This window comes from Poecilia reticulata, chromosome 14 (assembly GCF_904066995.2).
Source record: "Poecilia reticulata chromosome 14, P_reticulata-male-v2, whole genome shotgun sequence".
Taxonomy (NCBI): Eukaryota; Metazoa; Chordata; class Actinopteri; order Cyprinodontiformes; family Poeciliidae; genus Poecilia; species Poecilia reticulata.
Window position 1 is genome coordinate 12,256,161 of NC_088843.1, and position 14,704 is coordinate 12,270,864.

General features: G+C 38.9%; 2 protein-coding genes across 3 annotated transcripts; one reads left to right on the top strand and one right to left on the bottom strand.

Moving 5' to 3' along the window:
- Window positions 1–1,667: 1,667 nt before the first annotated feature.
- Window positions 1,668–6,006, bottom strand: LOC103475717 (charged multivesicular body protein 1b). The gene is made up of 8 exons (XM_081615864.1): window positions 5,801–6,006; window positions 3,834–3,931; window positions 3,608–3,754; window positions 3,456–3,524; window positions 3,265–3,372; window positions 3,141–3,184; window positions 2,475–2,547; window positions 1,668–2,323 (listed from the first exon to the last, which is right to left on the bottom strand). Exons 1-8 carry the CDS (start codon window positions 5,814–5,816, stop codon window positions 2,279–2,281), a joined length of 600 nt encoding a protein of 199 aa, XP_081471990.1. The 5' UTR covers window positions 5,817–6,006; the 3' UTR covers window positions 1,668–2,278.
- Window positions 6,007–6,180: 174 nt separating this feature from the next.
- LOC103475718 (terminal nucleotidyltransferase 5D-like) lies at window positions 6,181–13,800 on the top strand. Of its 2 annotated transcripts, none has more exons than XM_008427544.3 (2): window positions 6,181–6,270; window positions 8,534–13,800. In XM_008427544.3, exon 2 carries the CDS (start codon window positions 8,543–8,545, stop codon window positions 10,802–10,804), a length of 2,262 nt encoding a protein of 753 aa, XP_008425766.2. In that variant the 5' UTR covers window positions 6,181–6,270; window positions 8,534–8,542; the 3' UTR covers window positions 10,805–13,800. The 2 variants fall into 2 exon arrangements, with proteins under 2 accessions (XP_008425766.2, XP_008425764.2); XM_008427542.3 differs by lacking the exon at window positions 6,181–6,270 and adding an exon at window positions 6,287–6,688.
- The last annotated feature ends 904 nt before the right edge of the window (window positions 13,801–14,704 follow it).

Below are 14,704 nucleotides of genomic sequence, written 5' to 3' on the forward strand. Positions count from 1 at the left end.
TCAAATGGTGGTTTGTAGCTGCGGATAAAACTGATTTAGCTGGACACAATGGATGTTAAAGATTGACCTTTGGGGTTGAATCTCCATAATAAGGTTTTTTGAGAGGGATTCTTCAATGGCTTCAACATCCACATTTTTTTACACTGAATTTATAAGTTACTAAACATCAGGCACAATGTGTGAATAAAACTTCAGTGAAACACACAGAGACAAGCAGAATTCAGATAAATAAAGTAGCAAATCTTGAGCCTTTGGACTTTACACTGAGTGTAAACACACTGTATGATAATGAGAACTGGGACATGGCCTCATCTACATACCAGTACACTGTTTGACCAGTCAGGAGAAAAAGACCACAGCAACAACTATCCCATAAACTAAAATTGTATAATATAATCTTTAAAGCTTGTTTGTCTTGTGATAAAACTGTGGTCTTCAGAAATGAGCCGGAGGGAAAGTTAGCAAAAACACCCAACACCAACTTTTCACTTTTTAGTTGAGTCAGAATATGCTAAAGAAGTGGTTTATAACTGGAAATAACGGGTGTGTGGTGTGTTTGACCTTAAAAAAATAATATCCAGAGCTGGTTTTTTTTGTTTGTGTTTCATAAACAAACATGGACTATAAAAACACAGCTGGACAATGTAGTATGGATTACAAAAGCAGCCCTCTGCCAAACACAAGCTTTTAAAATTGAAAAAATACTTTACTGATTCCAAAGAGAAATTAAATGTTGTTGTAACTCTCATATTAATTCAAATTCTTCTCTTTATTGTAGATGGAGGCGACAGTTGGCAGAAAACATAGCTGTCTGTATTACAGCGAACTTGAGGAAGTCTCTGACTGAAGACACACTGTTTTTGTAAGACAGTCTCATGAGGAGGACAGTCAGGGTTGTCTGTAACTTTCTTGATTTACATAAAGTCCCTTTTTGCAACATCATCTCCAGAGGTCTAGATAAATAAATAGCAGTCTAAAAAAAAAAAAAGTGATTCTGTTAGTGAGCGTTTGGGTCTGTGACATCACAAGCGGTGCCAGAATGGAGCTAATCAGTCGCCATCAGTGAATATAACAAAAGAAAAACTCTGAAGCATTTGAGAGAGAAAAAAGGTTCAGTCTTACATTACTTGTGCCAGATACTGACTCTGAAGAGAACAGTGACAGTGATTGTCACTTTAACTAGTACAAATATATTTATGTTGCTGTGTGAATCTTTTTGACTGGTTCTGTAAACATTTACGGCTCAAATACTTGGCTGCAGCCAAACAGAGCACAACTAAATGCCGATGCCGATTTTGATTAGAAACTTGTGAATAAGGAGAGAAAAACACAAATTCATGTATTACAATAAACTATGATCAGTTCACTTGTCACCAGAAACATGTACCTTTAAAACTTTATTTACAGAGGGAGTTGATTGGAGTTTGGCTAAACAGCTATTTGCAATGAATGAATTAAATATTTTTCCATATGGTGTCAAACTACATCTAAAGTGAGTTTGATTTATTTTTATTTTTTAAAGCATGTTTCTCAAAAACATTGTGGTCTATCACAATGCGCATAAAAAAATAAACATTTTCTCATGAATTATTATGGAAAATGGATTTTATGCAGTTGATTTTCAAACAGGGCATTAACAACAACTACATTTTTAAAAATGCAGACAATTTGTAAGGGTATTATAAAACTTTATTGTTCATTCTCTTATTTTTAACCCTTCCCAAACGATGAGAGTAAATGAAGAAGGTGAAAAGAGATGCAGACAACATAACCTCCAAGAACCTTCTAGAAATATTGATCATAAAGAAAATAGAGTAAATCAACACAAAAAGTCAGTTCACCAATAAGAAAGCTTTCAACAGTCCTTGAAATGTAATATGCATATATTCTGCCCCAAGTATGCACACCTGAATGGAAAAAAAGTACTATTATACAAAACCTTGAGAGCTTATCTGAAAATGAATGATATAATTTCTTTTTTATTATTCTTGTCAATATTGCAAGTGTGAATAAATATCTTTTTTTTCCACAAACAAAAAATCTTTCATTCCATTAAAAATGTTCCAATTACAATTTTTAATTTCGTTTTTATTAATATGAAGCTGAAAATCAAAAAACCAACAGGCGCCGCAGGTTTAAGGGAACAATTACTCTTTACAGTTGCTTCTCACCAGACAGAAAATGCAAAGAGGAGGGAAAAGCAGACATGATGTCTAGAAGAGGGCGTTATAGTCAGGTAGTGTCTATCAGGTGTGTAGAACTGTTCTGGTTCTGCTCTTCACATCTGATCTCTGAGCTTGGCGAGCCTTTGAGACAGTTCGTCCTGCGAACAAGAAACAGTCCAAAAGAGTAAAGATGAGAGCATATTTTACATTTGACTTAACATTTATGAGTGACTATCATATTATAATTTAGTTTTCTTATAAAATAAACACTTAATTGTTTAGATTTAACAAGCAAACATGACAGTATACCTGTTCTGCAGAGGCTACGCTGGTACCCACAGATCCTGTCTGTCCTTGAGGGAGCTCCATGTTCAGGTCCAATCTGAACAGAAAGCAAAAGCGTACCATTATAGGCCTGTCATAATAATCAATAAATGAATTAATCTCATGATAAATTAAAACAAACTAAATCATTTCCATTGGCATTTCTCTTTTTTTTCTCTCTTTCTACCAAAAACGGGGTGATAAAAGTCTTCAGTTTGGTGCTTTGGTCTCAACAACCCTTTTTTTGTAGGACAATTTTGTTTACAAAGACTTAAAAATGTATTTTATTTGTTGTTTTGTTTATTTATTTTGGATATTTAAAATGTCTTCTAGTTCCAGTGTCGAATGTTCATTATTAGAATTTAAAGTTCATCGATCTTTTAGAACGTGCTCCTGCCTCATTACTATGCCATTACCATTACGTTACTTAAAAATGGTTTCAAAACAACAATGTTATCGTTTATCGCGATAAATTCTGGAACAACTTATCGTCCAGCAGAATTTGTTATTGCAAGAGGCCTAATTATATTCATAAGACTCACAAACATCCACAAATAACATCAAAACACAATATATCACTCATAAAATGAATGAACGCAATGTGATTTCATTTATCCGACAAATAATATTAGGACAGAAATGAGTGGTTACCCTGCTTCATCTGCCATTTCATGCAGCAACGACTCCACTTGATTCTGCAACACACATTACATATTACATTCATACAAGCAGTTCTTAAACGGAGCACGAGAAAAAGCTGAGCAGCGAAAGTCACCTGTGGTGTTGTGAGAGTCGTCGTGCTGCTCATGGTGTCTTCCATCTGAGCAGTCTGAACGTCCAGAGTTTCAAACTGATGTTCAAATTTGTCCATGAGAGCTGAAATCTACAACAAAAAAGCACCACCAACGTTTAAAATATGTTACTTTCATTAAAATGCGTGAATATATATAATTTAGTTGGAGGTACCTTTTCGAGATTCATACTCTTCAGAGTGGCGTCCATGCCTTTAACCACTCCGGCCATAGATTTTGTGACCTGTGAGATGAAACCAAAGAAAAGCTGCCATTATTTTTTCCACATGGATGTGGAGACGTTAACTGAAGCAGCGTGTGGCGCACCTGGTTCATTGTAACCGCCGTCTGGACTCTCGCTGCCACGGCGTCGACTCGGGCGCTCATCCTCAGGAAGTTCACAGACTGATTCTTCTGTCTGATGGCGTTCTCTGCGTGGATTCTCGCCACCTCCATGTTCCCCTTCTGGATGGCCTGAACACAACAAAAAGCTTTGATGAAGCTCTCAATAGCTGACGTTGACAGCTGGTCTGATGAGTGAAACACAACTTACCTTCTTGACTTTTGCCTTCTCTAATTTTTCCTCTTTGTCACATTTCTTTGAATTTCTTTGGAGCTCTTTGGCAGCAAACTTGAGATTGAAGAGATTTTCTGAGAAACAAAGTTAAAGAACAACAGCACAAAGCAGGAGAACCAGCAGAAAAAAAAAAATCTCTCTTTTATTGATTGCCCTGACCACTGAATAAGCCACTTCAATCTCAAATCTCAAATTTTGTCCCATCACTGAACGCACCAAAATAGGCTAAAACAGGTTGGACTGAGAACATAACTTGGAGAGGAAGTTAACAAAGAAGAAAGAAACCTCAAAGTTAGATATTTTCAATATCAGTGAGGTGTTTGAAAATTAATTCGCATAAAGAATAAAAGTTATAAGAAGCTTCTTAAGAGAAAACTGTATTTTCATTCAGTAATGTTATTTGTTTAAGCTGCCACAACAGGGAGGAAGACTTCAGATAAGATCCTTGAAGATAAGACTCTTACATGTCAATCTGACAACTATTCTGTTGTGAAATAATGTTGAAATCCTGTTAAAGTTGCAAGGCTATGCAACCGATTTGTCTGACAGAGGATATTGCTGAATTTGTAGATTGCAGATTGAAACTAGCTTTGTCATGCTAGCTTTCTTGACATAATATAAATAATCCACCACAACAAAAGGGTTCCTTCAGGTTCAAATATTGTTACGATAAATTAATAAATGCTAACACAGATTAGCAAACAAGAGCTTTTTCCTCTTACTTATTCAGATGAACAATTATTTGCTTTCAATGGTAAAGCAAGGGGAGAAAACAGCGTAAATTATAATTATTATCACCTTTTGGATGTTTTAATTGTACTGTGAAGCCATAATTTGTTGTGATCTGACAAAATTATAAGTTTGAAATGTAAAGCAAAGTTTTGAGGTCTGTTAAAGAACAGATTAATTTGTATCAATTTTCGGTCCCATAAAGTGACTTTTCTAATTGTATTTGTAGATTTTTCAGTGATGCAACTTTGGACAGTTTTTTAAAAATAAATGTTTTCTGTCTTAATTTTAATTCTAATGTATCTATTTTATTCCTAGGGCAGGACAGGTTTCAATTTATTAAGAAAGTCAAGTTAAACATCTCTGATCAGTGCATCTTTACATTGTTTTGCAGCATGACATCATGCAGCCCTGCATACTGTACAGCATTACGTAATCTGTCCACAAGAGAGCACAATTAGGTGATTTCCCAACTGAAAAAAAAATTGCTTTATCATCTTTATATATATATATATATATATAATGAATGAGAACAAAGATTATGTTTGAATTTAGTGAGAATAAACCAACAAATACCGACTTTCCCCTTTAAATTCTTATACAGTTTAGGAAGAATCTCTGAGTATCTGATTACTAACTGGGTAATCAGTAAGTCGTTTATATCCAAACGATAAGCCAAGTTATTATTTTGACCTAAAATTCACACATTTTCAATAACTACAGAAGTGGCTTATAGCTTCGTTTTGGTAAACACAAACGAAGCTTGTGTTTATCAAACTATACAACTAGTTTACCATCTATTTATGGGCTTTTATGTGATTCTCAAAAATATACAGTTTACCATATAAAACAAATATAAGAATACTACGGGTATCAACTTAAACTGTTGTAGGGAAAACTATAGAAACCACATGATTCAGCTGTGGTGTACGGTATCAAGTTTTATGTTTTCCGATGTTAGCTTAGAGGCCTTAAACGCAGCTCTGCCAAAGATAACAGACGCCTTAAGAAATTCAATAATGTTCAACTTATTAAATAGGCTACTTTATTAAACTTTCAGTAATGCCTGATACACATTGTAACGTCTCAAATGTCAGTGACAAATACATATCATAATTTAAAGAAGCTACCGTGATGCGTTAAACGCTTTAGCCACTGCCTTCTGTGTCGTTACGCCGCACTTATCTTCCATTTTCACCGCTTTTAAAGGATACTTTCCATGCTCGGCATCTTTAATGGCTTCTTCGGAGACCGAACAATAAAATTCTAGCAAAAAATCCACAAATAAATTGGTCAAAAAAGAAAAAGTTGTGGAACGTTGCACTCCTCTGTTTCTGTCCTGTCGCCCTCTTCCGCACTTCCTGGTGTCTTACCAAAATATCAACTACGTCATTGTCACGTGGTGTAGGTATTCCATTCAAACGTCACGAGCGAGATGCCTCCGCCTCTTTCGCCCAAATGTGAATGAAAATATATTTTAAAAATCAATAAAACAGAGGCAAAAACGTTAGAAGAACACGTTAACAGTAAAATTGCGGAAACACTGGCTGAAATCATAAAGGGAATGCGGGCAGCGGGGTGAAAGTGGACGTGCCGCTGCGGTGGGCGGTGAAAGCGCCTGTCTGATGATTAGATTTACTGTGTGGATCACGGTGGAGAGGGAGGATGACTCACTCCGTCTGATGTGAGGTTCACCCCGCAACAGCTCGGCAGTGCGGTGGCACGCCGGCGGTTCAGGCTGACATGTCCGCTGTAATCCAGCGATACAAGGAAAACTTTATCAAAGTATTAAGCTGCCCCCTTTTCCGAGGCCAAACGGGTAACGGCTTTGTTTGAAACTTGAGTGTTTCGTCACTTGATAGTTAGAGTGACCCGTGGAGTCGTGATTCACCGTGAATTTCGTGACGGCTAATTGCCATGGAAACAGTGCGGCTGCGCTGAGAGGAAATTGTCGGTATTAACTTCAGCTTCAACCTTTCCAACAGGGTCGGATAAACCTGTTGGATACCTTAATATATATATTTTTTTTTCTTATATATTCTTTTGTCTTGGCTTTACTTTTTCTTTTTTCTTTTTTGTACTGTAATTTGACAACCAATCAGGTGAGTTCTTAAATTTGTTACTGTCATAGTGCAAACGCAGTTAACGCTTTTTTTTTCTTTGAGTGTCTTATCTAGTTTGAGTAAAAATAATCGCTTGGTAATTTGCTAGATGTTGCATATATATCTGTATTAGGCTACATAGATTTTGTTGACGTTTGAATTAGAAATTTTCATTTAGAGAACAAAAACTGCAAGATTTAGAAAAAACTAAAGCAAAAGTGGGGTCTGCAAAAATTCTCAAATCAGAACCTATCAGTACGTTATTGTGCTAAATTATATCGAATGCAACAATCTATATGTCAAGTTCACTGGCAGAGGATTTTATGGCCCTGATGCCACGTCAAGTGGTGCATTTCGGGTTGTTTTTGCGCACATGGAAAGAATCCAGGAGAGCCAATGAGTGATGCTTTGTTCAGTGGCTGTATGAGTCATATAGTCTTATCTATAAAGAAGCCAAGTGGCAGAGGAGCAGTCCTGCTGCAGGACCGAGCTGATGTAACCCCTGAGATGCACTAGAGGCTGCTGTGGGCCACGAGTCCCGGTGCCCCGGGTGGCTACCTCCCACTGACTGTATTTGCACGGGTGGAAAACCAAATACTGACACTGACCTCACACAGACTCTCTGTGCAGAAAGAGCTGCTGAGTGTTAGATTCTCAAAATATATATACGTGAACGAATTAGACAAAATCAGCAATGGTGTAGTCTTAACAATTTCTTGCAAATAAATGTCATTGAAGGAATAAAAAGAAAATCAACCTATTAATAGTAACCAATGACTTTCTGTTGTCCCATATAAATATGAGATGGCACAGTTGGCTGGATGAGGATTCATGTTTTCCTGGCCAGCTTGCACACTCAGCAGGACAACGAGGGAGGTTAAAACAATACGTTAAAAATCTCCGAAGCTTACTGCTAGAGAATTACAGCAAAGAGTGGCATTTTGGTTTCACCAAGCCTCCATAAAAATCATCAGACACCATCTACATGCCAAGTAGTTGCTTGGAAGTGATGCCAGAAAATAGTATTTTCTACCATCACAAATGTCAATATGATTTTGCTAAAGTGTTTGCCTTGATTCCATGTGTTTGGCTCAGATGAGACTTGAGTTTTTTTGGGAATAAGTACAATGCATATATGTAAAGCATCTTATGTCCTGTGTCCTGTTTTAGACATGTCCCTGCTCCAACACATGTGAATCAAATGGCTGAACTAATCTCCTCTGACTTGGTTCAATCTTGTGAATTTAAACAGCAGGAAGGGGGAATCAAAATGTAAATTCTGAAGTGGCCTATCACAGTAATTGCAAACCAGTTCTATAATAAATTTAATCATTATTTGAAAAAAAAAATTTCTTTATTTTCTCAGTTTGATATTACAATTTGTGATTAGTGTTTACCGTGACAAAAAATGCAACTCCTAAGGAAATATTTGAGGGGAAAGTACTCCCCCCCCCACACTCTAAATGTACTATATTTGAAAATTATGTTTTCCCACTTTTCAGCTTGAGATCATCCTACTGTAATAAAAGACGGACTATTTTAAGATAATGACTAATCTTTACCAGAGGTGCTAATTATTGAGACCTGCAGTGTATATTTAAAATGCTAGCAAGTATAACAAAATAGAAATCATTATCACTAAAGATAAGATGTGAATATGGAATTGCATCCTAATGATTCAGACATGGAACAAAAATTAAAATCTCCCACGTACAAACTAAAAACAACTCCACAAAAAGCAAAGATAGTGGTTTTCTAATCCAAAATTTGTTTTTATAAAAATATCAAACCTTTTTTATCAGATGGTCAATGTGTGATACAAACGACAGGCCTCTCTTTTTACAGGTAAGGACAATGGAGCATAAAACTGAAAAGCGGTTCCACAACTTGACCCATGAGCAAGTCCAGGCTCTCGACAAAGTGCTGACTGAGGTGATCCCAATCCAGGGGCGAGGAAATTTCCCCACACTGCAGGTGAGAGCCAAAGACATCATTCGTGTGGTGAAAGATCGACTGGCAGAGAGGGACATCCAAGTCAAAGATATACGCCTCAACGGAGCCACCGCCAGCCACGTCCTGGTGAGAGATAACGGCCTGGGCTACAGAGACTTGGACATCATATTCGGAGTAGAGCTGCCCAGGCAGGAGGACTTCCAGGTGATTAAGGAGGTGGTGCTGGGCAGCCTGCGGGACCTCCTCCCATGTGGGGTTAACAGAAGGAAGATCACCTGCCTCACTATGAAGGAAGCATATGTGCAAAAGATGGTGAAAGTGTTCAACGAGCACGACAGATGGAGCCTGATCTTGCTCTCCAACAACAGATCCAAAACGGTGGGGCTCAGATTCGTTAGCTCCCTCCGGAGGCAGTTTGAATTCAGCGTGGACTCCTTTCAAATAATACTAGATCGCATGCTGGAGTCTTACTGGGAGAGTGACAGGAGAGAAAAAGAAAAACTGCCCCTGAATGCCAGAAATTCGTCAAAGAGGCACAGCAGCAAAGACAATAACAAGATACAAGAACAATCGAGCAGTCGTCAAGATGTCAAAGAGGATGCTGAAAAAGATGGAGCGATAGCAACTGACGCAGGCCCTCCGAGCCCAGATGAAGCCGATTCTCCATTTGAGCTTAAAGATGAAGTAACAGATCATGCAGATGGAAAGTATGAGGCGAAAGGACCTGAGGGAAACGGCCTACAGCAGGTGGAGGATGATGTGGGTGGCTGCGAGGGTGTCCATTCAGAGGAAGACATGTCAGAGGTGTTTGAGCTTTGTGAAGAAAGCACAGAACAAAAAGAACTGTTGGATGGTGATTATCCCTCGGGAGCATCGTCAAAAGCTTTTTTCCCCGACGCGAGAGATCCATTAATGACACACCCAGGTTTAAAACTACCGACGACTGAAGAAGTGTCCACAATAAACACTGAACCATCAACTTCCGAAGAAATAGCTCATTTTGAGACAAGTACAAAGTTAGAGGTAAACATCGTGAACTGCAAGATGGAAAACACCCCAACTCTGCAAGATTCCCTCTGTGAATACTCCTTTCCTCCCCCGGCTAAAAAAACTTGCAGCACGTCACAGGACATTGTGCCAGACTACTGCCCTTCTCCGAAACTGCAAAGGAAAATGTCACGGAAGCTGATCAGCCAGCCTGAAAAGTGGTCCTTACTCACAGACGTGTCAGACCTTACAACTCAGCTCTTTCCGCCAATAGAGGTAGTGAAACCTCTTCAGCCAAACCCCCCCGTTCCTGACAGCGTAGACCTACATGGCTCAAACGTTTTATGTCCTGAATCAGAACATTTTGAGGGTAAGGACACTCTTACCGTTCCTTCATACAGTCCAGAACTTACACCTCAGGAAGGTGCAGGCTCGTCTGATTCTCCAGAGCAAACCGTGAAGCCAAAACACTTCAAGAAGCCTCCTGATTTAAAGACACAAAGAATCTCGGTTTTAACGCCTCAAGTTGATGATCAAGGACCTGAACTTCTTGACACCGTTCCAAATAGTGTCCCATGTGTTGGTGTAGAAAGTGAGCCCGTCATCGCCGTTGAGGCAGAGTGCATGTATGGAGACTTTGAGCAGGCGATGGACCACCTTCGCCAACGCCTCATTGCCACCCACAACCCAGAGGAGATCCGTGGAGGGGGGCTGCTGAAGTACAGCGATCTGCTGGTGAGGAACTTCCAGCCAGCCAGCGAGACTGAAATCAAGTCATTGGAGCGTTACATGTGCTCCCGGTTCTTTATCGACTTCCCCGACGTAAGTGAGCAGCAGCGTAAGATCGAGGCCTACTTGCAGTGCCACTTCATCGGCAGCGAGGAGGCGAGCAAGTACGACTACCTGATGACCCTGCGGCGCGTGATAGACGAAAGCACGGTGTGTTTGATGGGGCATGAGAGGAGACAGACCCTCAATATGATCACTGTCCTTGCTCTGAGGGTTCTGGGGGAGCAGAATGCCATCCCCAACACGGCAAACGTTACTTGCTTCTACCAGCCAGCGCCATACGTGTCAGAGCCAATTTACAACAGCTACTACATCCCTCAGGCCCAGCCGCCACTTGTCTACCACCCGTACCCTCTGCATGTTCACATGCAATCTGGCCTTGTTTAGCCAAGCTGGCACGCTGGCATGAAGGCATGCACTTTAGCATGGCGCTCTGCAATCAGAGGCATACGTGGAAGTTTTAGCAACAACAGGCAACAAAACGCTGCAGTGTTGTTTAAAGTTTTAAAATCCCTCCTGCTTATAACAGATACTGGGTGGCCAGGGCTGAGGCGGACTCAGAGGTAAATGTGCTTTCTTTTTAAGAAGAGCCCAAGAAAAGAAACACGAGAGCTTGTTGAGAGGGTTTCATGAAATCCGAGGGGACCTGCTGTACGGCTGGTCCAGTTCAGTTCTGGAGTGCCGATTACCCTCCTGCATTGAAGGCATCGTAATATGTCTACATGATAAACACCTTTAACCTATTAAGTGTAATCTGTTGCTTGTTGGCTACAAGGATCTTGAAACCTTAGTCTGGGAAAAAGTTCAAGTCAATCGCTTAATCCTGTGGGGCACAAACACTATAACTGTTTTGTGAATCGTTCGTCTGGACCACATTCAGCGATCCCATACCTGTGTACACATTGTTTAGAGATAAGATGCCGTTTACTGTGGGGTTAGATTAGACAGTGGTGCTTCCATAATGTGGTAAATTATGTATTAGTGGATGTGAATTGTGAACACATTGTGTAATAAGGATACAGTAGCTGAAGGCAGTTAGAGAATAAACCAGACTTAAAAGATTTGAATAAATTGCTTCTGGTAAAGTGATTACAGCACTAAAAAACATGCATTTATAAATCATTTAGATATCAATTATGTAAGTGAACTTCTTTAGATGTGAAACATTGCTCACATATGAGGCGACTGTAAAAACACCTGAGTTCAGACTTCACAGCACTGGGAAACCAAAGAGAAAGTGTGTCTGCACCAGTCTGCGTTGGGAATAATTTTTTTTTGTTTTTATAGAGTCCCGTTGAGGGAGCTAATTTAAGAGTCACCATTGCTGACATTCAAAGCACAAAGTTATTAATCAGGACTTGGTATCTCCAGATGGCCATGTTTGACAAAAAAATGCTCCGTCTGGAGTCGTACTTTTCCTGGTAAAACTCAACGGCTGATTGATTAAACCTGCAAAAGGCTTCTCGGCATCGTATCCGAATAAATGTCTTGGACTCTCGTTACAGTTTCTGCAGAAAGAAAAAAAAAAACTGAAGTTATGAACTAATAATTATCTAATCAAAGTGTGTAAATGTCAGATTTGATCTGATGACTTCTTCCACGTGTCTCTGATTATGATTGAAAAGAGCCCTCATATTCCACTTTCATTGGGACCCTTGATTAAAGATGCATCAAAAGCTTTAAAATAATTATTTATTAGAAAAATAAAATACATTTGCAACGTTTATTTATTCAGTGTAAGAAAAAAAAAAATTGCTGACGAGAAATAATTACTTGCCCAAACTCACCATTCGGCTGCGCTACTAACAATCCCAAAATATAAATGCATTTTTACTATTTATTCTCTACTTTTAATGAATAATCCATGACATGTTGTTTAAATGGGCTATAAATAAAGTGTGACAGAGTCCCAATTTTATAAGCCTCTCGTCAAAATGGGGAAAAACAGGAAAACATGCTAGTAGACACTTATCTTAAAAAATACAGACATTATATGGCTCAATGCTAATTTAAAATCAGTCAATGTAATCAATGCTGCTGCTGCAAAAAAAATGTTTTAAGGCTTTTTATTTATGTTTACATATGCAAAGATAACTAGTGTGAAATATGTGGTCTAGGCAGAAAACTCCTGCTAATTCATCCTGTTTCAGAAATTTCACCGGCGATTTTCTTTTATAAAATGTAAATCAGTTCCTTCTAAAATATCTCGCACAATTTATGAGAGATGAAACTCTATTCAAAAATGTGCATTGCCTGAACTTGTCAGCTCATCTTCGTCTCAGCTGGGTTTGACTTGATTTGATTGTGGTTGACGAAAATATGTTAAACTCCATCAGAATTAGGTAATTACATCTTATTCAAGATGAGCAGGAGTGACTGGAAAGTGATGTATAGAACGGAAATGCTTTTACCTTTTGTGAGATTTAACCATGAAGATTCAAACTTTGACAGAGAAAACACGTTCATAGCTCCAACATCTAAAAAGAAAAAGTGTATAAAATTGATATATTCCACTCATAAGTATCAGATGCAGTGTGGTAAAATTTAGATAGAACATATTTTTATTGCCTTATTTTTTTTAATTTTTATTTTTTTTCATATGAAACAAGTTGATAACATCCAGTTCAGCAACTGTTCCTCTCGTCCTCTCTAACCAGTGAGACATTGTGATACTTACCAGGTTTTATCGGTCGTTTTTTTGTCACATTTTCTTTGAGCTACTGCTTCGTCTCGTTCCTCTTTAGGGAAACGTCGCAGAGATTCGCTGCGATATGAAAAGTCTTAGTGCATGTTTTCATTAGAACATTTGGAAGGAAATATGCCAATTCTCTGGCGAAGTGAAATCCTTTTCTTCGTCATCCCCAGACGGATTTTTTTTTTTTTTGCTGGGTGTGAGACATCGCTGCAGTCATGAACGTACACTGTTTGGGGGGTTTCTGCCTGATGTCCTGTGCAAAAAAAAAAAAAAGGGGAAATATTTTTTTTTTTAAGTGCAGCCGTCGGTTACTGCACTGTCTCATTGTGTGTTTAGCGTTTGTGAACAACAACAACAACAACAACAAAAAAGACAAAGTGAAGCACAGGCTACGGCAGGCAGGCAGGCAGGTACCCACACTGACACTGAAGCACAATGTAAATGCACTTAGGTATTGTTGAGTATTGACTGTGTTTGACATGCTCGTGATCCTCCAGCTCACTATCGATAATGATAATAACGTGTGTAAGTTGTCCCCCTCGTCGCTTCGGTGTGGTCGTATTTATCTTTGGGGTTCGTTACGTGTCGTTGGGAAACAGTTCTTGCTGTAAAAACACTCAGATGTTCCTGTTATGAAATCTAGACGCTCAAAATGTTGTCATCGCGTTAATAAATGTAACACAACCGCTCCGTGTCTGGTGTCTTCTTCTTCTTCTTCTCTCGGTGGAACGTTGCTTGGCCAGCTGTTTTTATTTCCTCAAGCTTGGAGGTTCGTCGTTTGGGTAATCAGCTTAATTTGCAACAGCCCTGCTCTGGGGGAAGCTCAGGCACTTTGCAGCATGTTCAGATGAAATGCAGGAAATGTCACAGACGGAGAGACTGGGGGCGCTCCTAGAGAAGGCAAATTAATAAATAATTAATGCATAAAATGTGTATTTATTGGGTTTTTATTGTAGAAGGTGACACTGCATGCATTTGTATTTATTCCACTGTTGATATTTTACTGATGAATTTGGATCTTTTTTTAAAAAAATGGAGAAGTAATGAAAAAAAACTATTAAAAAAATTTTGAATTGGATGCACAAGTTCGATTTTATCGAGTCAGTGACGTTTGATATATATTTGTGGCTAGATGTGTGACCACTCTCAATCGGTTAAACTGTGAATTTCCATCTTCAATATTACATCCACCATCACCCAAATACAATTTGTGGTGAAGCAGAGCCCTCAGCATCATGCTTCCACCACCTACTTGCTGCAGTGACTTTTGGGTTTACAATTCTCCCATGAACTCCTCCAAAATACCTCAGAGATCTCTCTGACAACCTTTGGTTTGGCTATGCAAGCAGCTGCACTTTTCTATCTAGCATCATTTTTATTTATTCTTTATTTTTTTTGGGGGGGGGGGCATCTTTCCATTTGTGACTCGTCTGAACCTTGGTGGTTCCTGACTCTTTTCAGTTCATTTCTTTTTAGTCTGAGATTTGTGTGAAATGAACTTGAACATAGCAGCAGCAGAACAACGATCCCAAACAGACACTGAAACTGCCTGTGGAATGAATACTAGACAAATTTCACTCTGCCATATCGAT